The sequence below is a fragment of the Bubalus bubalis genome, chromosome 11 (genome assembly GCF_019923935.1).
Source record: "Bubalus bubalis isolate 160015118507 breed Murrah chromosome 11, NDDB_SH_1, whole genome shotgun sequence".
In the NCBI taxonomy this organism is placed as follows: domain Eukaryota; kingdom Metazoa; phylum Chordata; class Mammalia; order Artiodactyla; family Bovidae; genus Bubalus; species Bubalus bubalis.
In genome coordinates, this window is record NC_059167.1 from 67,358,737 (window position 1) to 67,382,978 (window position 24,242).

At 55.1% G+C, this 24,242-nt stretch overlaps 1 protein-coding gene and 1 non-coding gene across 7 annotated transcripts; one reads left to right on the top strand and one right to left on the bottom strand.

Annotated features, from left to right (window-relative positions):
- Window positions 1-1,693: 1,693 nt before the first annotated feature.
- On the top strand, window positions 1,694-23,875 carry PLCB2 (phospholipase C beta 2). Of its 6 annotated transcripts, none has more exons than XM_025295921.3 (32): window positions 1,703-2,064; window positions 5,996-6,073; window positions 6,703-6,771; window positions 7,349-7,486; window positions 7,614-7,693; window positions 7,778-7,831; window positions 8,128-8,203; window positions 12,768-12,868; window positions 13,038-13,204; window positions 13,293-13,439; window positions 13,609-13,766; window positions 14,052-14,134; window positions 14,407-14,491; window positions 15,060-15,222; window positions 15,365-15,474; window positions 15,557-15,653; window positions 16,550-16,634; window positions 16,744-16,868; window positions 17,398-17,552; window positions 18,075-18,239; window positions 18,810-18,909; window positions 19,633-19,737; window positions 19,900-19,994; window positions 20,121-20,196; window positions 20,466-20,507; window positions 20,620-20,851; window positions 20,953-21,118; window positions 21,272-21,348; window positions 21,438-21,533; window positions 22,083-22,140; window positions 22,373-22,459; window positions 22,805-23,875. In XM_025295921.3, the coding sequence occupies exons 1-32, from the start codon at window positions 1,981-1,983 to the stop codon at window positions 23,006-23,008; spliced, it is 3,558 nt and encodes a 1,185-aa protein (XP_025151706.1). In that variant the 5' UTR covers window positions 1,703-1,980; the 3' UTR covers window positions 23,009-23,875. The 6 variants fall into 6 exon arrangements, with proteins under 6 accessions (XP_025151709.1, XP_025151708.1, XP_025151706.1 ...); XM_006073035.3 differs by having other exon boundaries at window positions 1,704-2,064; window positions 20,463-20,507; XM_025295922.2 differs by lacking the exon at window positions 1,703-2,064 and adding an exon at window positions 2,366-2,450 and having other exon boundaries at window positions 20,463-20,507.
- On the bottom strand, window positions 11,804-11,906 carry LOC112577844. The gene has a single exon (XR_003102048.1). It is a non-coding gene; the product is annotated as a U6 spliceosomal RNA (small nuclear RNA).
- Window positions 23,876-24,242: the final 367 nt, after the last annotated feature.

Sequence of the window (24,242 nt, forward strand, 5' to 3'; positions counted from 1 at the left end):
TGCAGGATGTGGGCAGGAGAGGACAGTTGAAGCTATAGCTGGGGGTCTCAAGAACTGGGTGTGTGTTGGGGAGGGAGGGTCAGGAGGGAGGGGAAATATATAATTATAACTGATTCAAGTTGATGTACAGCAGAGACCACCACAACATGGTAAAGCAATTATCCTACAATTCAAAAAAAAAAGAACTGGGTCCAGGTAGTGAATGTCATCACTGGGTAAAGATGAGTGAAACTTTATTCTGTGGATTCAGAGCTTCAACATTCAGAGGCTGAGATAGAAAGGGTAAGAGAGTAAAGAGCCCTGAAATCCTTGCCCCAGTCCCATGAAATGAGGGGGTCTGTACAGGGTGGGGATTGTCGTCTTTCCAGATCCGGAGAGAAGGCTTCAGGTGGACAAGAGGGAGGGACTTGGGTGCAGGAATGGGGTGGCTACAGGTGACAGGTGCAGGGGCTTTGGGAAGGGACAAGGATTTCCCTTGCAAAATGCATTCAAACAGACAGAGAGGGAACCTGATCCTAGGGAGGGACTCATCTGAAGAACAGGAGACACCAGAGGGGCCCACAGATGGACCCGGGCTGGAGGCATGGGGGAGGAGAGGTGAGAGACAGCAGGACTTAGACAGAGGGGAGCCTGACTGAGTGCTTCGGCAGAGGGCAGGTCAGCATGGAGGATTCCCAAGCCAATTCCATAGGCTGTCAGGCCTTAATCCACCCCAGTGGTCTTAGAATTGTTCTTCTGGGAGTTATTTTTGTGCTAGGAATCCCCTCAGCTCCAGCCCCCAAAGGGCCCCTCTCCTCCTGCCCTGGGCCAGACTGGCTATCGGAGGCAGTTCTAGGGCCTGGGCAAGGGTCTCGTGGTGGCCAGGGGGCGGCACCAGGGTCCATAATGGGACCTGGGGCAGAAAGTGGGGCCCTGAGAGGGGAAGGAAGTCCTGGTCAGAGCTCTGGCTCCCCCAGCTGGGTTAAGAAGGGTGATAAGAGCAGGTTGGGCAAGAGGAAGTGGGCTGGGCTGCCCTGGGCTATGACTGAGCTCGAGGGGCCTGGGCCCTGGGCTGGAGCAGAGTTAGGGTCATGGGCCCTGAGCTGACGGAGCAGAGGCCTCTCTCTGAACAGCCCCCCTGCCCTAAGCGTTCTCTCCGACAGGCCCCAGCGCAGGGCAGAGGAGGGAGCCTGCAGGAGATCACAGTGGAGGGTGGTTGCTGAAGGGTGCTCAGGGCAGTTGTGTGCCGAGTGGCAGCTAGTCAGTGAGGGTCCAGGCCTTGGCCACTCTGGAGGGCTGAGAGGAGGGAGTCATGTGACAGATGAGGGGTGCAGTTGCCTCTCTTGCACCTCATTTTCATGGGGAGGAAGGGTTGAGAAAGAGGAGCTGGGTGTTCAGCAAACTTTGCTTATTCAAAGCACTTAATCCCAGCTGGACCCTGCCCCACCCTCAACTCCCATCTTCAGGGTGGTCCCAGCCTCCTCCTTAGCCTCTGAGAGAGACAGACTCTGGTGCTCAGGACCCCACGTCTGTGGGGGCCCTTTCCCCCTCAGTGTCCACCTGGGGAACAGTACCCCTAGCTCATGCCCCTGCTGCATCTGACCTGGGACTGAGAGGCCCCTGCTCTGAGGCTACCAGACCTCATGACCTGCCTCTCAGTGCTGAGCAGCACAGAGAAGGAAGCCCCAAGCAGGAAGTGCTGAGGCGCCGGGGTGAGGGCGGAGGCTTTGGGGAGGGGAGTCCGGCCTCCATGGGCAGGAGCAGTGACCACAGCCCCCCACTGCAGGCTGGCGGGAGGAGGCTGATTTAAAAGGCAGATGGGCCTCTGGCCGAAGCACTCCGTCCTGCACCCTGTGGGCTGTAAGAGCACCCAGACTTCCGGACTAGCTGGGGCGGGTGCCATGTGAGCCCGGCTAGGCTCCCCTCCTGCCCGCCCTCTTTCCTCCCCTCCTCCCGTGTGCTCTGCCTGCCCAGCCTCTCCAAAGAGGGACGCTTGGCACCATGTCTCTTCTCAACCCTGTCCTGCTGCCCCCCACGGTGAAGGCCTATCTGAGCCAAGGGGAGCGCTTCATCAAATGGGATGATGTGAGTGGGGCTGGAGAGGGCTGATGCGGTGATGGGGTGGCGGATGGGCTGCTGCGGGCTTTGCCAGGGGGACTGGGTTGGTTTATGTCTGCCAGGATTCAGGCGCCCGTGTGGCTTGGCCAGGCGGGTGATATAGCTGCCCAGATAAACAAACCTGGGGGTGAGAGTGTGTGCCCAAGCCTGTGTCCCTCCGCGGCCAGGGGCTAAGGTTCTGTGTGTAGATCTGAGAGGAGGATGGCTGCTCAGGTGGTCGCAAGAGGAAGCCTCTTTGGGTCTGGGTCTTCCTTTCCCCCTAACCCCCAAGAAGAGCAGGGTGTGTTTCTCCTGGTGTCTCCTGAGGGAGAGAAGAAATGTGCCCCAGAGCCAAGGCCGGAGCAGAAGCAGAGGTGAGCCAGGCCTCTGCTCCCAGCACAAGCACCTGCTCCTCCGCACCCAGCCCGGCCTGTCCCGGGGATGTCCCACTCCCCGCCAGCAGCTGTGGGATGACCCTGAGCCTGAGCAAGTGAGACCTGGAGGCTCTGCTCCCCGGGGCCTGGGAGGGAACTTATAGACTTCTGCTTTTGCCGGCTGCTCTCTGCCTGGCTCCCTGACGCCTGCCTGTCTGCAGGGAATGGGGAAACCACGCTTTGTCCTGCACCTCTGTCTCCAGTGTGTCTGCTCCTTCTCAAACTGGGCCTGCTTCCTAGCTTCTGGTTCTCCTGGACCCTGAAAATGTGTGTGTTGCCACAGGCCAGGGGTTCTCTGGGGGGTGGGGAAGGGGAAGGAGTTGGGGTCCTCCTCAGGGAGGGGAGGCTGCTGGGCTGGCCTGGTGTGAGAGTCAGAGCTGGCTGGTCCCAGGGAGGGAACCTGAAGGCTGGGTGGTGGGGCAGGAGGGGTGGGCCCTTAGGGCTGGTTCCTCCTCCTCACAGGCGGGATGAGGGGGCTCAGGGGCCACGAGTTACGGCTCTCAGGCCTTTGGGACTGGGCTCGGCTGAGTAATCTGGTTGCCATGACTGTGGGGAGTGGCCCGTGGAAAGGGGCCTTCTGCTTTGACAGGAGTTGTGTGGCTGCCATGTGGCATGGTGGAGGTATGTCCCAGAGTCTGCGGGATGAGGGAAGTGGCTCAGAATGAAAAGTGAAGTGGCCTCTCTCAGTTCCTCTGGGAAATGTGTGTAACCTTAGCATCATTATGGATGGGGATGTGCCATGTGCCCTGCTCTGCAAGCCAGCCTCCGTGTACCCAGCGGGCCCGCTGCCCACCCTGAGGCAGGGCACTGCAGGTCCTGGAGCCTGCCTCCCACGAGCAGGAAGCGCCGGGTCTCAGGGCACATGCACCTGCCAGATGAGGCTCTGCTCTCAGACTGCCTTTGGTCCAGTTGGCAGATGACCTGGGTACTGGATAAGCACTGTGCATGGGATGTCATGAGCTCCCAACTTAATTTTGTGTCCCAGAGCTCGTTTACAATGTATTCTGTGGGAGAAGCTCCCCTATGACCCCCGGAAGGACACTCAGCCAGTCATGAGACATTCCATTTGCTCTTGGGGAATAGAGTCCATACAAGCCTATAGACTCTTTTCCTCACAAAGCCCAGTCTAACTTCAGAGACTGCTGCTGCTGCTGCTGCTGCTAAGTCGCTTCAGTCATATCCGACTCTGTGGGACCCCATAGACGGCAGCCCACCAGGCCTCCCCGTCCCTGGGATTCTCCAGGAAAGAACAATGGAGTGGGTTGCCATTTCCTTCTCCAATGCATGAAAGTAAAAAGTGAAAGTGAAGTTGCTCAGTTGTGTCCGACTCTTAGCGACCCCATGGACTGCAGCCTACCAGGCTCCTCCGCCCATGGAATTTTCCAGGCAAGAGTACTGGAGTGGGGTGCCATTGCCTTCTCCCTATGACCAACCTAGACAGCATATTAACTTCAGAGACTAGTTATCTCAAAACTCCAACCTGACTTAGAATGACATCTTCTACCCCACCTCCAAGAATAATTTCAGGTGAGCTGCAGACGCTCTGCGAAGGCCTGTGGGGGGATCCCCTGCTCCTCCTCTCTGCCTACTAGGAGTGGGGTGCACGGAGGGATTGGGCAAAGAGGTACTGATGCTCTTAACTGAGCAGCTGCTATCATGGACTGGGCCTGGCAAAAGGGTAACACTTTTTTTTCTCATGCATATTTTTGAGGATTCTTAGGAGACCCACCAACCACCTTCTCTGAACTGGGGAATCTCTTTTTTTCCTTAATTAAAAAAAATTTTTTTGGCCCACACCACACAGTATGTGGGGGTCTTAATTCCTTGAGCAAGGATGGAACCTCTGCACCCCAACCCTGCAATGAAAGTGCAGAATATTAATCACCAGACCTTCCAGGGAAGCCCCTGGGGATCTCTTACTTAGGGTCCTCCTGGGTTTGTGCTAAGTACTTCAGTTGTGAATGACTCTTTGCGACCCCATGGACTGTAGCCTGCCAGGCTTCTTTGTCCATGGGATTCTCCAGGCAAGAATACTGAAATGGGTTACCATACCCTCCTCTAGGGGATCTTCCCTACCCAGGAATTGAACCCATGTCTCCTGCAGCACCTGCATTGCAGATGGATTCTTTACCCTTGAGCCACCAGGGGCCCAGGGTCCTCCTATCATTTCTATTTCAGGAGGTCACTTGAAATTACCCCTTCAGCCCCTCAGAATCCAGTTACCACTTTCGATTTCTTGCAACTTTGGCTTTGCCCGTCTCTCCCACAGGCCCATTTTGGACCCAGAAAATACTCACGGATTCATTGCCCTACAGACTCTGGGGGTTTGGGCTCACTATCACACCACTATGACTCTCTCTCTCCAATAGTCAGCCCGTCTGTCACCCATTCGTTTTCCCAGGCAGGTGTCAGACCCCACAACCTCAGGGGGTGACACAAGCTTTCCAAGTGCAGGAGGTTTAAGGTGAGGGGTCAGGCACCCTAACCCTCCCTTGGGGAGGCAAGGGAATGGAGTTCACAACACAGCTTTTTTCAGAATTAGCAGTGTTCTTTTCCCTCTCATATCCTAACCACCCCAGATTTGAGAACATTTTTCTGGACCATTTCCTTTGTAAGTTTTGCATTTGTTCCGGTTTGGTGTGTAGCAACTACCATGCCTTGTTGGAAACTTCAACTTTAGTATCTTGTTCTTTGTGCATACAAAGACCGTTAAGATAAAAGGTAGCCTGTGTGCTCTGTGAGTGGAACAGGAGTTCAGAAGTGAGTTCATTCTTCATTCACTCGCTCCTTCAGCAAACACAGGGCACAGAGCTCATGGTCTAGTAGAGGCTTGTTTCCTGGGAGTCTGTGAGCCCCTGGGGATTTCTTAGATAGGCTTCTAGGTCTGAGAACCAGCTCTTACCCTGTTGTTGCAGCGTGTCTCAGGAAGTGCTTTCTAGAAGCTAGTCTTTGATGATATTTTAGGCAAGAAAGTTTGGGTGCTTGTGCTGGGAGGTGGAAAGGCATGTGGGACAGTTGAGTGGTTGGGATCCACGGATGGGAGGACTGGGCAGGCAGGAAGCTAGGCTGCTTTGCAGGGATTGGGTTCTCGGCTCTCACTATGTTTAGTTCTCCTGGAGGTAGCATGGAGTCTTGGTGAGGAACATTCTACCCCCTTGGTTGAGTTGTGGGCCTTGAAAACAGGGTAAGGTGGGGGCCAAGACCCTTGCTTGGGGTCTAGAGGGAGAACTTCTATTTGGGATTTAGAGGGGAAACCCTCTTCTCTTCCAGAAATGTCATTTCCAAACCTCTAGCCCTTCCCACCCCTGGTTCAGAGCTTTTAAGGCTTATACCCCGCCCTTAGCTCTGGAGAACAAAGAGAAATACCCACAGACCCCTGGGACAGCCACCTCCTAGGCAGACAGTGAGCTCTGAAACCCCTGGCTGGGGCCAGGAGTGCTCAGCCTGAAGTTTCAGAGCAGGGGGCTGACTCCTTCTCTCTGTAGGAAACGACGATAGCCTCTCCAGTTATCCTCCGTGTGGATCCCAAGGGCTACTACTTGTACTGGACATATCAGAGTAAGGTGAGGCAGCCCCTGTCTACCACAGCCCCGAACTCCTGCCGATCCATCGAATCCAAGCAGCCTCTTGATGACGCAGGGGTGAAGGTGTGGATGCCAGCATTGTAGAGTGACCTGAAAGGGTGGCTCCATGGGACCTCCTGTGGGCAGGGTCTGGCTGCTTTGGGAGGGAGGACCCCAGTGAGAACCATGACTGCCTTGGGCCCCAATGCTCCACCCTTAGCATCCCTTGGAGAAAGAGAATGGAATTAGAAGTGCTGCCAAAGGCTGATTCCCTGTCTGTGGTTCTGGGTAACCTTGAGGGTCCAGAGAGATCAGAGAAGTCTCAGCACCTGGGCAGAAAGAAGGGTGGGGGAGTCTGGGGAGAGTGCATCTGGGATGGAGGTGGGGAGATGAGGTCACAGCTCCCCAGTAATTTGAGTGGCCAGGAGAGGCGTGGCTACAGAGGAAGGGAGGAGGGTCGCATGAGGAAGGCGAGCCACTTGCTGAGAAGGGAAGTTTGCAGTCTGGAAGACCCCACAGTCTTGGCATCTAGAAAAGGCAGTTGGCCAAGATGTGAAGGGGTGTAAAGCTTCCTGCCCTTCATCCGCGATCTGATGTCTTGGTCCACATCCCGTCTTTGCTGCAACCAGGAGATGGAGCTTCTGGATATCACCAGCATCCGGGACACCCGCTTTGGGAAGTTTGCCAAGATGCCCAAGGTAAGTGGGCCCAGAGGAGACCAGGCTCAGCACAGACACCAGCTCCATGGGGTAGGGGTCCCTGTGGGGGCGGGGAGCCTGATCTCTGGAGCGAGCTGAGGGTCTCTCCCTAAACCAAGAAGGGATGTGGCTGCCCCCTGGTTTGCTGGGGCTTTGGTATCAGGACACAGTGAATGGAGACGTTGCATGGCCAGCTCTTGCTCCTAGAGCACGCCAGGCTGGGAGGTGTGGCTAGCCCCCTCTCCCCTCCCCTCCAAACGCTTTGCCTGTTTTTGTCTAATGCTGGTAAGGAAGTTGGAGGAAGGGATTGGTGGGAAGCAAGATTCCCTGAAACTGGAGACTAAGAATCTGTCTTCAAATGAGAAATGGCAAACAAAATACACAGAACTTGCAAGCCCCACGGCCTTGGTTTGTCTATTCCTGTGGGCCTCTCCTTCTGTGGCTCCCACGATGGGCACAGATGAGATGCCCTCCAGTGGGCCAGACTTCACGTGGCTGAGAAGGAGAGACAGGGGAGCCACGGTGCAGAGGGCCAGGGGCACACTGCTGATCCCCACTGCGTCACCACCTGCTGCAGAGCCAGAAGCTCCGGGAAGTCTTCAACATGAACATCCCCGACAACTTCCTGCTGAAGACGCTCACAGTGGTATCCGGCCCTGACATGGTGGACCTCACCTTCCATAACTTCGTCTCCTATAAGGACAACGTGGGCAAGGTGTGTCGGGGGCTCAGGTCTGGGCCCTGGGGACTGCCCGGAAATCCTGGGGGACAGGCCTGGGCTGTGGGGTGTGGTGGCACCTCTGGGGTGAGGGACCTGACCGCTGTGCTCTGGGGTCCTGCAGGACTGGGCTGAAGACGTACTGGCTCTGGCCAAGCACCCACTGACGGCCAACGCCTCTCGCAGCACCTTCCTGGACAAGATGTAAGTGCCCACCTGCCTGGCCTTAGTGCATGCAGGGTTAAGTGTGCAGGACTGAGCCCTGACAGGCTGCTTTCTGCCCACCAGCCTTGTGAAGCTCAAGATGCAGCTTAACCCTGAGGGGAAGATTCCCGTGAAGAAGTGAGTCTCCCCTATTCCCTCCCCATGCATCCTCCCCTCCCCTCCCCCAAGCTCTTCAAGGCCTTCCCTCTCCAGGCCCGACACCCCTTCTTTGCCTGATGCCTTTCTCAGCTGGTAAAGAATCTGCCTGCAATGCAGGAGACCTGGGTTCGATCCCTGGGTTGGGAAGATCCCCCGGAGAAGGGAAAGGCTACCTACTCCAGTATTCTGGCCAGGAGAATTCCATGGACTATACAGTCCATGGGGTTGCAAAGAGTCGGATACAACTGAGCAACTTTCACTTTCTCTGCTCTCAGTTTTTTCCAGATGTTCCCTGCTGACCGCAAGCGGGTAGAAGCTGCCCTCAGCGCCTGCCACCTCCCCAAAGGCAAGGTGAGTGGTTCTCCTTCCCCAGCCCACTCCCAGCATTCTCCTTCTCACCTGAGTTGCCTCTGGCTGGAGGGCAACTTAGGCAGGCCTCATGGGAGTGGGGAGAGCAGAAATGATGGTACAGTCCTGGCCAACAGCCTGAAAAGCAAGGTAACTCCAGAGCCACCGATTCCTGACATCAGGAGCAGTGACAGAACCAGGGCAGGGGGCTGAGATGCCTGAGTTTAGAGTAGGTTGGTCTACATTCCCTCAGCTCAACACATGAAAACATCTTTCTTTCTACTGGTGTGCTTGCATGCTCAGTCATGTCTGACTCTTTGCGACCCCATGGACTATAGCCCATCACATTCCTCTGTCCATGGGATTTTCCAGGCAAGAATACTAGAGTGAGTTGCCATTTCCTTCTCCAGGGGATCTTTCCAACCCAGTGATTGAACCCAGGTCTCTGTGTCTCCTGCATTGCAGGCAGATGCTTTACCACTTGAGCCATCGGGGAAGCCCCTTCTTTTTACTTAAGTAATTAATTTTGAATTACAAGCCGTATGTGGGATGACCCATGAGGTACCTTATGTGACTTACAGAAAGGAGCTGTCTGGGCAGACACAGCCCTGAGCCAGGGTTCCTGCCTGGTGGGGGTGGATCTCAGGTCCCCATCCTCCCTTGGCCAGTGCCTCAATATAGAGTACCACCCAGAATCCATGGAGTCTTTTCTCCTGATAAGAATTTGGAATGTTATAAATAAATAAAACTGAGGCCTCATTGATCACCTGTCCACATGAATCCCGGGAGGAATCCTTCCCTGTGGTCAGCTCTACAGAGCTGGGGACCCTTTGGTGCCGTGAGTCGCAGAGGATGCAAGCTGGGGGTTGGGGAGAAGGTGCGAGTGGGCTCCTGCCAGGGCACCATGGCTGCTGTCAGTAACATCCACGCTTCTGTGCTCCTACCTCCCGAGCTCCCACCTCGGCCACGTCCTCCTTATTGATCAGTTCTCCAGCACCGCAGTAGGAGCCCCTGAGCCATCTGCGCTTATAATTGATGGGTCCAAGATTCAGTCTTGCTCGTCTGCTCAGAGCCTCTGCTCCAAACTAAGACCGATATTGGCTTTTCAGAGTGAACCTGGAAAACAATTGATGGGTTTTTCTGGAATGAAATACAAAGGCACAGAATTCTTGAATGCCACCAAAGCTACTTTCCATTTCTGTTTCTGTAGATTTGTCTCTTCTGGACAATTCATGTAAATGGACTCATACAATATGTAGTTTTTGATATCAAGCTTCATTCATTTAGCACAATGTTTTCAAGCTTCATCCATGTTGTAGTATCTATCAGTACTTCATTCTTTTTACTGTGGAATAATATTCCATGGTGTCGATATACCACATTTTACCTATCTGTTTAACAGTTGATGGACATTTGGGTCATTTCCACTTTTTGGCAATTCTGAATAATGCTTCTATGAATGATTTTGTTTGGACATATGTTTTCAAGTCACTTGGGTACATACCTAGGGGTGGAATTTTGGGGTCATATAGTAACTCTATACTTAATATTTTGAGGAAATGCCAGACTGTTTTCCAAAATGACCATACCATTTTACAATCCCACTTGCATTGTACAAGTGTCTCAATTTCTCCATGTCTTTACCAACACTTGTTACTCTCTTTTTTTATTTTTTACTTTAGTCATTCTGTGTATATAGTATCTCATTGTGGTTTTATGCTCTTTTTCCATTTGGCTACACGCCCTGGCTTGTGGGATCTTAGTTCCCTGACCAGGGATAGAACCTGTGCTCCCTGCAGTGGAAGGGTGGAGTCTCAACCACTGGACTGCCAGGGAATTCCCCTCACTGTGGTTTTGATTTGCAATTACCTAAGGCTAATGAGAAGGCATTAGCTTGGAGAAGGCAATGGCTACCCACTCCAGTATTCTTACCTGGAAAATCCCATGGACAGAGGAGCCCAGTGGGCTACAGTCCATGGCGGTCGCAGAGAGTCAGGCATGACTGAACAACTAAGTTTATCCAGATTTTCTTCAGAATGTTTTTTAAAAGTGCAAAACCCTTTAAAATGTTTACTAGTTGTATTGGTTTCCCTGGCTGCTGTAATAAATTACCACAAACTAGGTGACCTGTCATATCAGAAATTTATTCTCTCATGGTTGTTGTGGCCAGATGTCCAAAATCAAGGGCCATGCTCCCTCCAGAGGCTCTAGAGGAAAATATTCCCTTGCCTCTTCCAGCTTTGGGTGGCTATTGGCATTCTTTGGGTTATGACCACATCTCTCTGTCTGCTCTGTCTTCACATTACCTTCTGCTCTGTGTACTTAATCTCCCTATGCCTCTCTCTTATAAGGACACCTTTGTTGTAATTTCAAGTCCACTGAGATAATCCAGGATAATTTCGTATGAAAAACCAAAACTTAATTACATCTGTAAGACCCTTTTTCCAAATAAGGAGACATTCAAAGGTTCTGGGGATTAAGATATGGACATATCTTTTTTGGAGGTGACCTCTAGCCCCCTACAGTATGCCTTCTGGATCCCCAAATTTATGTCTGTCCCCTGTGCAAAATATATTCACCCTACCCTAATATTCCCCAAAGTCTCAAACCTAAAGTTTAAACTCTCATCCAAACATCATCAGTTCGAAAGTCCTAAATCCCATCTGTGTGTTGCTCAGTCATGTCTCTTTGTGGCTCTTTGTGACTCTTTGTGACTCCATGGACTGTAGCCTATGAGGCTCCTCTGTCCATGGGATTTTCCAGGCAAATCTCATCTAGATCATCTAAATCAGCAACAGGTCAAAACCCTGGGGAAAAATTCCATTACATCTGTGAAAGTTACGTCGCTCAGTCATGTCCGACTCTTTGCGACCCCGTGGCCTGTAGCCCACCAGGCTCCTCCGTCCCTGGGATTCTCCAGGCAAGAATACTGGAGTGGGTTGCCAATTCCTTCTCCAGGGGATCTTCCTGACCCGGGGATCGAACCCAGGTCTCCCGCATTACAGGCAGACGCTTTAATCTCGGAGCCACCAGAGAAGCCCTATTACATCTGTGAATCAGTGAAAAAGACAACCGGGCTCCTGCTTCCAAAATGCAGTGGTGTGATAGGCATATGATAATAGTTATAGGCATTCCTATTCGAGAAGGAAGAAAATGGAACAGACATAGAAAGGAGTTCCTTGTCCTGATGAGTTTCAGAATTTGGCCCAGCAGAATCCCCTGGTGGCTCAGATGGCAAATGCAGGAGACCTGAGTTTGATCCCTGGGTTGGGAAGATCTTCTGGAGGAGGGCATGGCAACCCACTCCAGTGTTCTTGCCTGGAGAATCCCATGGACAGAGGAGCCTGCAGGGCTGCAGTCCATGGGGTCGCAAAGAGCTGGACACAACTGAGCAACTAAGCACAGCACACAAGGCTAATGATGTTGGGCATCTCTTCATATGCTTATTGGTCATTTTCATATCTTCTCTGGAGAAATATCTATTCAAATCCATTGCCCATCTTTCAGTTGGACTGTCTTTTACTGTGGCATGGTCAGTTATTGGATATCTGATTTGCAAATATTTTCTCCCATTCTGTGGTTCCTTTGGAATACAATTTTTTAAAAGATAAGGAGCACTTCATGAATTTACGTGTCATCCTTGCACAGGGGCCATGCTAACCTTCTCTGAAGGAATATAAAAATTTTAAATTTGGATGAAGTCCAATCTGTCTATGTTTTGTTATCATTCCTTGTGCTTTTTTGGTGTCTCCAACTATTGTTGTGAACTGTCTATTTCTCCCTTCAATTCTGTCAATTTTGCTTCATGCATTTTGAGGTTCTGTTGTTAGGTGCATTGTTTGTATGCAAAGTGCTTTATTTTGAAAATTTATCCTTCACTTAAAAAGAAAAAGAGCCCACAGCTTTGACAAACAGCCCCACTTGCTTCTCACCTCTTTTCTTCCCTGTTGTGGTCATTCTTAGTTCAAATTCTGTCTTAGCCAAGAGACTCGTGCTCATTCACTCAATCGTGTTTGACTCTTTGTGACCCCACGGACTATAGCCCTCCAGGCTTCTCTGTCCATGGGATTTTTCAGGCAAGAATACTGGAGTGGGTTGCCATTTTCTCCTCCAGGGGATCTTCCTGACCCAGGGATTGAACCTGCATTTCCTGCATTGCTGCTGCTGCTAAGTCGCTTCAGTCGTGTCCGACTCTGTGCGACCTCAGAGACGGCAGCCCACCAGGCTCCCCTGTCCCTGGGATTCTCCAGGCAAGAAGACTGGAGTGGGTTGCCATTTTCTTCTCCAATGCATGACTTTTCTGCATTGCATGCAGATTCTTTTACCACTGAGCCACTTGGGAAGTGACTAGCTGAGGTCAATTCAGGGGCAAAGCAAACCAGCTAAGATGCTCTCTGCTCAGCAACAAGGGCCTTGAAAAGTAGGGCCTCAAGGTGCCCTTGATGCTCTTCTGTCTGCCCTGGGCTGTCCCTCTCCCCAGGTCCCCTTGCACAGGGCTGGGCCTAGTCTGAGGTTCCTAGTATTGGGAGGTGGACCCAGGAGTCATCAGTGACTCTCTATCTCCCAGAATGATGCCATCAATCCTGAGGACTTCCCAGAGTCCGTGTACAAGAGCTTCCTCATGAGCCTCTGTCCTCGGCCAGAAATAGATGAGATCTTCACTTCCTAGTGAGCTTCTTGGGCTGGGCTGGGCTTGGGGAAGGGGTGGTGGCTGAAATTCCCACCTGCCATGCTGATAATTAGGTGATGTTGCTGGAGAAGGGGGTTGTCTGAGGCCCCTCTCACCCCAGCCCAGGGGATCTAGAGGGGGACCCGTGCTCCTCTCTCTGGCCTGCAGCCACTCCAAGGCCAAACCCTATATGACTAAGGAGCACCTGGCCAAATTCATCAACCAGAAACAGCGCGACTCCAGGCTCAATTCCCTGCTGTTCCCACCAGCGCGTCCTGACCAGGTGCAGGGCCTCATCGACAAGTATGAGCCCAGCGGCATCAATGTGCAGCGGGGTGAGGACTGAGGGAAACTTGGGCCCTCTGTGGACCTTTCCCAGCCCCGCAGCTAGGCTGCAGCCCTGACAACCACCCCGTCCCCCAGGCCAGCTGTCCCCCGAGGGCATGGTGTGGTTTCTCTGCGGGCCGGAGAACAGTGTGCTGGCCCAGGACAAGCTGCTGCTGCACCACGACATGACCCAGCCACTCAACCATTACTTCATCAACTCCTCCCACAACACCTACCTGACAGGTGGGCCTTGGTGACCTCACAGCCAGCCTCTCTTCCTCTGGGCCCTGTTCCTGTCCCCTGAATCCCCTGCAGGGGTTGCGCACAGGACAGCCCCTCGATGGAGAGGGGCGGGGCAGAGCAGGACTGCCCTTGAGTGAAGCCCCTGCCCCTCGCCCCTCTTCCGGCTCAGCCGGCCAGTTCTCAGGCCTCTCCTCTGCTGAGATGTACCGCCAGGTGCTGCTGGCAGGCTGCCGCTGCGTGGAGCTGGACTGCTGGAAGGGGAAGCCCCCCGACGAGGAGCCCATCATCACCCATGGTTTCACCATGACCACAGACATCTATTTCAAGGTGAGACTCGGTGTGCAGAGGCTGGTGACACTGGCAGTATTGAAGGGCCCTGGGCCAAGAGCCTTTGGGGGTTGGGGGTGGTGAAGCAGGAGAGAAGGGATGGCTGGGAGGCCTTGGGCCAGCGTGGGGACTAGAGGGGACCAGAAGGGGCAGGGGCCAAGAGTTGCCCTCCAGTTCTATGCATGTGTTGAAACTGGAGAGTGGACAATGGTGCCTTTGGGGGAGTGGAAGCCTGTAGCATAGCACTGATCTCCTTCTTCCCCCTGGGGTCCCCTTCTCTTCCAGGAAGCAATCGAAGCCATTGCAGAAAGTGCCTTTAAGACCTCCCCTTATCCGGTCATCCTGTCATTTGAAAACCACGTGGACTCGTGTGTATCCAGGCCACCCAGCCTTGTTCTCTACCCTGGCCCCATCTCCCACCTGCTGCTACCCTCCCCACAGTCATTCCCAGCCTCTTAGCCATGCCTTCAAGCTCCCTCCCAGGTCTCCTCACAATCTCCTTGGGACTGTGGGCTCTCCTGCCTGTGTCCCTGCCTCCCCAAATTCCTAAGCCTCTGATCTGGGTCATCAGGGGGCACAAAAAGATGGATAAGAGGGTAGAGAGGAGCAGCTGAACACCATCCACGTCTGCTCCCTGCAGACCCCGTCAACAGGCTAAGATGGCTGAGTACTGCCGGACGATGTTTGGGGATATGCTGCTCACAGAACCCCTGGAGAAGTTCCCGGTGAGAAGACTTCACTGTGGTGCATCTGGGGCTGAGGGCTGGGGACCCCGGGCAGGGTGCCAGGATGCTGGGGCTCACCTCAAGGATTGTTGGGCCCTATTGTCTACCACATGTCAGACACCATTCTGGGCTTGAGGGACATGTCAGTGGCAAAGGGGCCAGTCTCAGAGCTCAGACTGCTTACCCTCTAGTTGGGAGGCAGACAAGTAACCATGCCATTACAACCAGTGGCTGCTTTAGAGTACTTGGGGCTCCAGATCTGGTCCTGGGGATTAGGGAAGGCTTCCTGGAGAAGGTGATTATTAAGCTGTAACCTAAGGGAGATAATGGATTTACCTTGATGACAGTGGGCAAGGGTGTTCCAGGCAGACTGAATAAGGTGAGGAAACATCACTGAGGAGCTGGGATAAGTTGGGTCAGACAGAGGGCTGGTGCACTAGGTGGAGTGAGGAGACACGAGGCTGGAGAAGTAGGCAGGGGGCAAATGAAGGGCAGCCTGGCCTGAAGGAGCTTAGGCTGTACCCTGAAGGTGAGGAGATGGCTGAGGCCTCTCTCTCTTCTCCCACAGCTGAAACCTGGCATCCCCCTGCCCAGCCCTGAGGATCTCCGAGGCAAGATCCTAATCAAGAACAAGAAGAACCAGTTTTCTGGCTCTGCATCCCCCAGCAAGGAGCCGGATGGGGAGGCTGAGGGTAGCAGCCCACCCAATGCCCCTGTGGGTGAGGATACAGGTGAGTTGGCCTGGGAGGAGTGGGGGTGGGCGTGGGCATGGGGGAGTATCTGGAATGGGAGAGGGGCTGGGCCTGAAGGGGAGAGCCAGCCTGGTGTGGGGTCTCCCGGTGCCCCCAGTACTGACAGAGCTGTATGTGGCAGTGTGGGCTGGTGAGGAAGGGGCTGAGTTGGAGGAGGAGGAGGTAGAAGAGGAAGAGGAGGAGTCGGGAAACCTGGATGAAGAAGAGATAAAGAAGATGCAGTCAGATGAGGTGTGTGGGGAGTCCTCCGGTGGGGCGGGTGTGGGGCTGGGCTCTGTTCTGGCCTCTTCTCTACCTTTCCCCTCCTCCCTAGGGCACAGCGGGCCTGGAGGTGACGGCCTACAAGGAGATGTCCAGCCTAGTCAATTACATCCAGCCCACCAAGTTCATCTCCTTCGAGTTCTCTGCCCGTGAGTTAGCACAGGGTGGTGGGAAGCTGGAAGTCAAGATTCGATGCAGGAGAAGGCCCTTTGGAAGTGTGTCCTGACACCAGAGCAGCCTGATGGGTGGGGGTGAGAGCCAGGCAGGTCCTCCCCTCCCTTGGGCTGGGAGCCCTGTCTATAAATACCCATCAGGGGAGCCAGGCAAAGGGCATGTTTAAGTGGCAGTGGCTCCCAGTGTGCTGTCCCTGTACTGGGAACTTGGCAGCAAGCAGAATGCTCTGGAATGTGTCGGTGACAGGCAGGTCATTTACAACAGGCCACCTCAGCTGGGTGTCCGGGGGCTCCTGTGGTCTCTGGGGCATGAGAACTCCTGGGAGGGGGTGGATGGCAAAGACACCAGCCAGACACAATGCCTGTCCCCTTCCCTTTCTGAGTGCACCCGTGCTGTTTACCTTTATCTTCTCCAGACATGCTCACAGTGAGTTCCTCTCACCCTCTATGCACGTCCCCATCACCAACACCTGTTTCTGTGTCCACTCTGCGATGCTTCTCATCCCTGAACCCCCAGCCTGTGCCCTTTCCTGTGCACCACTCTTGCTGTGGGCCCCTAACCTCTGTGCCCTGTACTTCATGGCACGTTCCTGACCTCTGGGGTCATCTCTGTGTGTTCCCCACACCCCCTGTGCATGCCCAGGGCATGCACCCCACCCTCCAGGACTCTGGCACTCACAGTCTACCCCTGTATGTATCCACTGTACGCACCCTTTATCCCAGGACACACTGCTACCCACAGAGATCTGCACATTTCCTACCCCGGGGCTGGCCCTTCAACCCTCAAGCCTCAGTGGAAGCCATACCAAAGGGGAGGACAGGTCTGTGGGAGGGGACAGCCTGATGTGGACTCTCTGTCATTCTCCATGCAGAAAAGAATCGAAGTTATGTTATCTCCTCCTTCACGGAGCTCAAGGCTTACGACCTGCTCTCCAAGTCCTCGGTGCAGTTTGTGGAGTATCCTTGAGACCTCTGTAGCCAGGGTCCCTGGTGGGGTGGAGGGGCGGGGGGCCTGGGACGAGGCTCGTAGGTCTGTGGTCCTCCCCGTTCCTATACTCCATGGCAGCTACAACAAGCGCCAGATGAGCCGCATCTACCCCAAGGGTACCCGCATGGACTCCTCCAACTACATGCCCCAGATGTTCTGGAATGCTGGTTGTCAGATGGTTGCCCTCAACTTCCAGACGATGGGTAAGGGCATGATCAGGCCCTTAAGAACCTTCCCCTGCCCGTCCCACCTTTACCCCTTCCCTGGGGAGGGGGAGGTCTTTGAAACAGACTTGGGGGAGCTGATGTTCAGTTAGGCTGATGCAGTTAGGTGAGTGCACGTGCAGGTGTGTGAGCATTTAGTGCCTCAGCTCATACCTGTGTGACTGCAGGTACACCAGTGTGTATGTGGTGATGCCAGAGTGCTGGCAAGGGTTCTGGCGTTCTGGCTGCTCAGCCTGAGTGGGGCTGTGGGAACCCCTGCTCCACTGGTCTCAGCTCCCGCTCTGAGTGTGAGGTCTGGTTGTGGCTTTGCTCCTGTTGACTTCAGGCTGGGGGCCCTTCCTGAGAGATGAGACCCTCAGGAACCAATATGGGATATGAGAAACCCTCATCCTCACAGCCCTCCCAACCTCCCTGCTCACAAGACGGGAAAGGCGGGGAAATGTGGAAAGAGAGGCTGTGTGCAGACTCAGAGCTGGGGCTCCCTGCCTGACTGCCCCTGTCCCCCCAGACCTGCCCATGCAGCAGAACATGGCGCTTTTCGAGTTCAACGGGCAGAGTGGCTACCTCCTCAAGCATGAGTTCATGCGTCGGTTGGACAAGCAGTTCAATCCCTTCTCAGTGGACCGCATCGACGTGGTGGTAGCCACCACCCTTTCCATTACGGCAAGGCCCTGAGGTGGACAAGTAGCTGGGAGGGCTGGGGTCTTGAGGAGCCCCGCCCCTCCATTCCCAACCCCCTCCCCTGATATCCTGAAAACTTCAGCCCCAGCCAGTTTTGTGCAGTAGGAAGTTGCCTTGGAAACTGCCTCCTCCTCTGCACTGGAGGCTGCCTCTTGGTCCCCATGGAAACCAAGGGGAAGGGCTTAGGCTGGGTTGGGGGAGGGGAGAAGAGTGCGCAGAGTGGGGCAGCAGGAGCCCCAGGCCCTGGGGGAGGGACCTGTTCCTTCCTCACTGGGGAAGGAGGTGGGGAAGCCCACACCTCTTCCCTGAATGCTGGAAACACCCTGGATGCCAGAGCCTAGCTGTAACCTTTGAGCCAGACAGCCTCTACTCTGTGGCCAGAATTGAATGGGGCTCTTCCCAGTACCCAAGAATGGATGTTTCAGCCAGGGCGCTGGAGGACTTAGAGCATGGCCTGAGTAGGAAACTGATACTGATCTCCCGTGCCACTCCCTGCCCCTTCAGGTGATTTCTGGGCAGTTCCTGTCAGAACGCAGCGTGCGCACCTATGTGGAAGTAGAGCTGTTTGGCCTTCCGGGAGATCCCAAGAGGCGCTATCGAACCAAGCTGTCACCCAGTACCAACTCCATCAATCCGGTCTGGAAGGAGGAGCCCTTTGTCTTTGAGAAGGTGGGGGCGGGGCCCAGGGCAGGCAGGGGCTGGGACCTGCCCCTCCTCCTCGGTCTCTACTTGAAGAAGAGGAAATACCTAAAGGGAGTTCTTTGAACCTCCTCCTCTCCCCACCCCTCACCTGTGCCCTCCTGAGTTTCAAGAGTTCAAAAACCAAGTTTACAGAAATTTACTTGGTGGGCAGGTTTTGTGTGTGTGTATAGGTGTGTATGCACATGCTTGTTCATGTTAGGATTAGAGGCAGAAATGTGCACTCCCAGACCAGGGTGCAGGGGCCCAAGGAATCATGGGGGTCTTTTGCCCCCACTGGATACTTGTTGACAAAGCTGCCAAGGGCTGTCTGCAGCAGGCCTCTGGAGCCCAGGCCACATATCCAGCTCTCTGCCCTGTGTGGACCAACCATGACAGGAGCTGCTAGGATGGCTATGTGCGTGGCTTAGAGTGGGCCTTTTGTCCTTAGCAAACCTGGTAACATGTTCTCACACTGACCCTAGATTTCTGGAGCCAGGAAGGGGAAAGCCTGGCCACCCCCTCCCAACTCCAGCCTGTCCTGTCCTGAACTCTCCCCAGATCTTGATGCCTGAGTTGGCTTCCCTGAGAGTTGCTGTGATGGAGGAAGGCAACAAGTTTCTTGGACACCGCATCATTCCCATCAGTGCCCTGAATTCTGGTAAGGACAGGGGTACTTCTTTGCTGTTCCCAGTGGGTCTGAGACCAAGACCAGCATCAGGAACCCGTCCATAGGATGGGGCAGCTTCAGGAAGGTAGCCCTGTCATGTTATCAGCCCAAGAAAGTGGGGCAGGAATAGTACCTCTCCAGGAAACTGAAAGAGGTTGAGGTCTCTGCCCACCCAACAGAATGTCTCTAATTTTCCAGAATTACTGGGGCAATTTCCCAAGCAGCTGACACTCACTGGGCACTTAAAATGCTTTAATGGCTTATAACACATTCACACTTTATTTTGAGAATAACTACATGAAGTGGGCTTCCCCAGTGGCTCAGTGGTAAAGAATCTGTTTGCAATGCAGGAGCTGCAGGAAACACAGGTTCGATCCCTAGGTCAGGAAGATCCCCTGGAGGAGGGCATCCCAATCCACTCCAGTAGTCTTGCCTGGGAGTATCCCATGGACAGAGGAGCCTGATGGACTACTGTCCATAGGGTTGCAAAGTCAGACACGACTGACTCCACCTAGCATGCATGCAACCACATGAGGTAGACACTGTTACCCCCATTTCACAGATGGGGGAAGTCTCAGAGATTTAAAGTAATCTACTCAAGATCACACAGCCAGGAGCCAGACTAAAGGCAGGAGTGTTGAGTATTGGGCTGCTGGTGAGCAGCGCTGGAAGCAGTGGGCCCTGGCTCACTGGCCACCTGGTCATGTCCCACAGGATACCACCATCTCTGTCTGCACAACGAGAGCAACATGCCTCTCACCATGCCTGCGCTCTTCGTCTTCCTAGAGATGAAGGACTATGTGCCTGACACCTGGGCAGGTAGGAGGCCCATGGAATGCTGGAAGCCCCAGGCTGTCCATCCTCTCTCCTTTCTCAAGCCAGCCTCCAGAGGAGGGCAGAACAGGGTATCCTGGGGCAGGCAAGGACGGGAGAGGCTCCGAGGCACATCTTACCAGGCCCCCCATATCCCTGTGCACCCAGATCTCACAGTGGCCCTCGCCAATCCTATCAAGTTCTTCAGTGCCCATGATAAGAAGGCTGTGAAGCTCAAGGAAGCCATGGGAGGCCAGCCCGAGGTCTGTGTTGCCAGGTCTCATGCCAGAGCCCCCCCACAGGCCTGCCCCATCTGCCCGACGATGAGGGTGGGGGCGGACTCCCAGGCTCAGGGTGAGAGGCACCTTTCCAACCCTCTCTCCCTACAGAGTCCCTTCCCTCTTGGGAACCACCCTGCCAGCCAGGTCAACGGGGCATCGGCTCCAACAAGCAACGGGTCAGCAGGTACGCGCTCGGTGTCCTCCCACCCATCTGAAGGGTCTTGACTTCTCCGCTGCACGCATAGGCACATCCCAGCCTGGCGGCAGCTTTTCATAAAAAATAAAAATAAAAAAGCGAAGACTTTCACCTGGGAAGGGAACAGCTGCGTGTGAAGCCTCGGGCTGGGCAGTGCTCAGCAGGCGGCCCACACTGTCAGGGGACTGGGCGGGGAGCAGCCGAACCCAGGGGCCCGCAGGACACCCCAAGAGCCTCGTCTTTGGCTCTTGCAGCAGCCGGGGCCAAGGCCAGGGAGGAGGCCACGAAAGAAACTGCGGGTAAGGTCTGCTGAGTCCGAGGGAGACTTTGGGGTCGAGTTTGGGGAGGGTCGAGGACTCTGTGACGGGGGGCGGTTCCCGGGGGGCGCACGCCTCACCCTGGCCCCCACAGAACCGCAGACCGCCAGCCTAGAGGAGCTGCAGGAGCTGAAGGGCGTCGTGAAGCTGCAGCGGCGCCAGGAGAAGGAGCTTCGGGAACTGGGGCGGCGCGGCGTGCGGCGCTGGGAGGAGCTGCTGCAGAGGGGCGCGGCGCAGCTGGCCGGGCTCGGGCCGCCAGGCGCGGGGGGCAGCGGCGGGTGCCGGGGCCGCAAGCTCGGCCCGGGCAAGGGATCCCGCAAAAAGAGGTAAGGGCGGTGGCGGTGGCGGTGGCGACGGCGGCGGCATCCTGCCCTCGGCGGCGCGGGCGGCCTGGGACTCGCGGCCTGTTCCCACGTGGCCGTCTCAGGACCCTGCCGGGCGAGGACACCGCCGGGGCGGCGTCGGCCGAAGGCCCCGAGGGCGAGGACGTGCGTCTGCGAGAGCTGAGGGACAGGCTGGAGCTGGAGCTGCTGCAGCTGGGCGAGGAGCAATGCGAGTGTGTCATGAAGCTCAAGGAGCAGCACGCGGCCCAGGTGCCAGAGTCGGGGAGGGGAGGGGAGGGGAGGGCTAGAGAGGGGAGAGGAGGGGAAGGAGAGGAAGTCACGGCCAGACCCCACACCTTCCGCATATTGCACATCGAAGGGCTTCTCATCTGCTTGGCTTAGCCGGTTCTTCCTTTCCCTCAGCAAATGACCAAGATGATGGAGCTGGCCAGGGAGAAACAGGCTGCAGAACGGAAGACCCTCAAGGAGACCTTGGAGACGTAGGCCTGCCTCCCTTCTACTCCTGACTCTTACCTCCCAGGAAGGCCCAGGCCCAGGAAATGTCTTCCTGATGCCTGTTTTTCTGCAGTGACACCAAAGAGATGAAGAAGAAGCTGGAGGCCAAGAGGCTGGAGCGGATCCAGGCCATGATGAAGGTCACCACAGACAAGATGGCTCAGGAGAGGTGAGCCCTGGAGGGGAGGCACAGGACTTAACTCCAGGCCTGGTGCTGAGCAGGAACCACTCCAGTGGGAAGGGGCCTCCCTACAAGGGGATCCTGACTTGCTTCCCGGAGTCTGCTGGTTCCTGAAAGGTGATTCCACTTCTGTCACCTCTGAATCAGAGAATGTCCTCCTTAGGCAAAACACAGATGCCACCACTATTTGAGCAGAGAGGAGAATTTAAGGGAAAATTAAACATGCCAAGAGGGAAGCGAAACCTTGGGACAGCTGATTTCCACCTACACTTGCCCATGTATGCCTTGAGGAACAGTGCATTTTAGTGAGGAAGCCCCTTCCCTCAGAAGGCCCTCAGGGCTCCCAAAGGCTCCTCAGGTCCTCCATGGGTCCGTCTGCTTACCCCTCTGGCTGGTTCCCAGACCAGACATAGATGTGCCAGCCACAGATGATTCTACCATGAAGTTCTCATTTTGCCTACACCCTGTGGAGACTTGGTCCCACCCAGCTCTTCTCAGCAGCCTCTTACCCATCTGAAACTCTGATCACCCCAACAGGTTGAAGAGAGAGATTAACAACTCCCACATTCAGGAGGTGGTGCAGGTGATCAAACAGGTGTGTGAGAGCTATGTTCTTCCCAAACACACTCTCTCTGAGGGAAGAGGTGGTCCCAGGCCTTTACTCTGCCCTTAGGAGATGCACTGTCTCAGTTGGCCCAGGCAGCTAGGGATGGGGCAGGAGGCAGTGGGGGAGGGGCTGCCCCTTGGCCATCCGGGGTTCTAGTATTTGTGCAGAGGTTGGGACACCAGCCTAAAGGGGTCTGTATCTGCCACTTACTCCTGCCCAGATGACGGAGAACCTGGAGAGGCACCAGGAGAAGTTGGAGGAAAAGCAGGCAGCCTGCCTGGAACAGATCCAGGAGATGGAAAAACAGGTGGGGGTGGAGGGGCGTGGACCACTACCCAGGCCCACAGCAGAACTGGCCTGGCTCCAGGGTGTAAAGGGACCGGCTTGGGGGAGCTGCCAGTCAGGAGGTGGGAGGAGAGGGACTGGCCCCTCTCCTGGGGGGTCAGATGCTCTGAGGCATCTCTGCAGATCTCTTTGCTTGGTTGGCAGACCCTCCCTTGAGAAACCCCCTGATGGGCTCCACTTCCCACCCTGATCTCCTGGGCAGTCTGAACAAACCAGGCATCTCCGGTTCAGTTCCACTGTCAAGGGGAGGGAGAGGGGGGCAGGTGGCCCATGCTGAGCCAGGGGATGCTCTTCACTGTCCTCACAGTTACAGCAGGAGGCGATGGCAGAGTACGAGGCCAAGATGAAGGGCCTGGAGATGGAAGTGAAGGAGTCAGTGAGGACCTACCTCCGGGCCTGCTTCCCCTCTGAGGAGGAGGACAAGTCTGAGAGACCCTGCGTGGTCTCCAGGGAGCTGTGTGAGCAGGACACACTCACAGAGCAGGCAGAGACCCAGGAGAGCCACCTCTGATGCCCCCATCCCATGGGGACATCCTGCAAGGACATCCACTCTTTTGTGGGACATGGCTCCAACCCCTGGAGGAGAGAGCCCCTTGCGTTCTGAGGGGCAGGAAGCTGGCGCTCCCTCGGACACTGGAGCCCCTCCCTCAGCTGTAGGCTAAGGTGGAGGCTGGAACCATGTGGGGCCTCTCTGGGGCCTTGAGGCCCTCTCCAAGCCAACATCCTGCTCCTCCTCCCCTCCTCTCTGAATAAGTGTCACATATTTGTGGAGGGAAAAAATACGACCTGGGAGGCAGGAAATGGGGTCCTGGCCCCCCACTCTTGCCTTTCCTAGTGAGCCACTCTGGACTCAGTTTCCGCTCCTGGAGGGTTAGACCTGGCTACCTGGAACCTCCACTCCTGCCCCTGCAGTTCAAGCAGGGCCAAACTCCAAAAGCTCCTGCCCTAAGGTGGGAGGCTCAGCCTGGCTCCTAGCCCCCATCTCTGGCTTGCCCTGAGTTGACCTCATTGTCAGTTCCCGGATACAGAGTCTGGCACTTCCTTCCAGTTCTTTGGGGACGGATGGCTGCTCCCAGGATCCCAGACTGAGATGCCTTTCCTGCCTCCTGCCTGTGGGGGATGGGAGGCTGATGTGGAAAAGTTGCCTCAGCTGTATGACCCTCAGGCCACTGAGACGGCTGGGGGAGAGGGGAGAAAGACGGTCTTTTGTGCTCTCTCCCACCCAAAGGCCGATCACCCCTTTTCTGAAACCTGGGGGCATTTCCCAGCATGTGCCCCCGACTCAGACTGTCTGACAAGGTCAGCACCATTTTCTCTCCTGACTGTATGAAGTTTATTTATTTTTCTCTAACTCCTACTAAAGAACCCTGTCCCAAGATTTTCTGCCTAAGCCTGGCCTCTGTTCTCTGGCTGAGAAATGGGGGGGAGGCAGCAGAGTAGAGTGCCCCTCAACTGAAGTGTGCTGGGGGAAAAAGCCCTTAAGAGTTGAACTGGGCGCGAGGTGCCTTCCAGAGCACAGTGGAAAAGCCCTGCCTCTGGGTTTGAAGAGGATTCACTTCCCCTTCTGCCAGCCCTGATGCCATAACCACTGGAAAATGACATTACCCTTCTGCTCCACTCCCCACCCAAATGTGGCCTACTTGCCTTTGCCCTCAGGGTTGGGGCAAAAGAGCAAAGGTGTCCCCCACCCTCTTGGGGAATCAGAATATTTCAGGCCAGCTGGGCCCCTTGAGACAGACTTAGAG

Excerpts from the sequence above, each read along its gene's own strand:
- PLCB2 (XM_006073035.3), top strand. The coding sequence starts at position 1,981 with ATGTCTCTTCTCAACCCTGTCCTGCTGCCCCCCACGGTGAAGGCCTAT. Across the intron at positions 7,832-8,127 it reads GGGAAGATTCCCGTGAAGAA|TTTTTTCCAGATGTTCCCTG; the intron begins GTGAGTCTCCCC and ends CTCTGCTCTCAG. Across the intron at positions 21,534-22,082 it reads GACAAGATGGCTCAGGAGAG|GTTGAAGAGAGAGATTAACA; the intron begins GTGAGCCCTGGA and ends TCACCCCAACAG.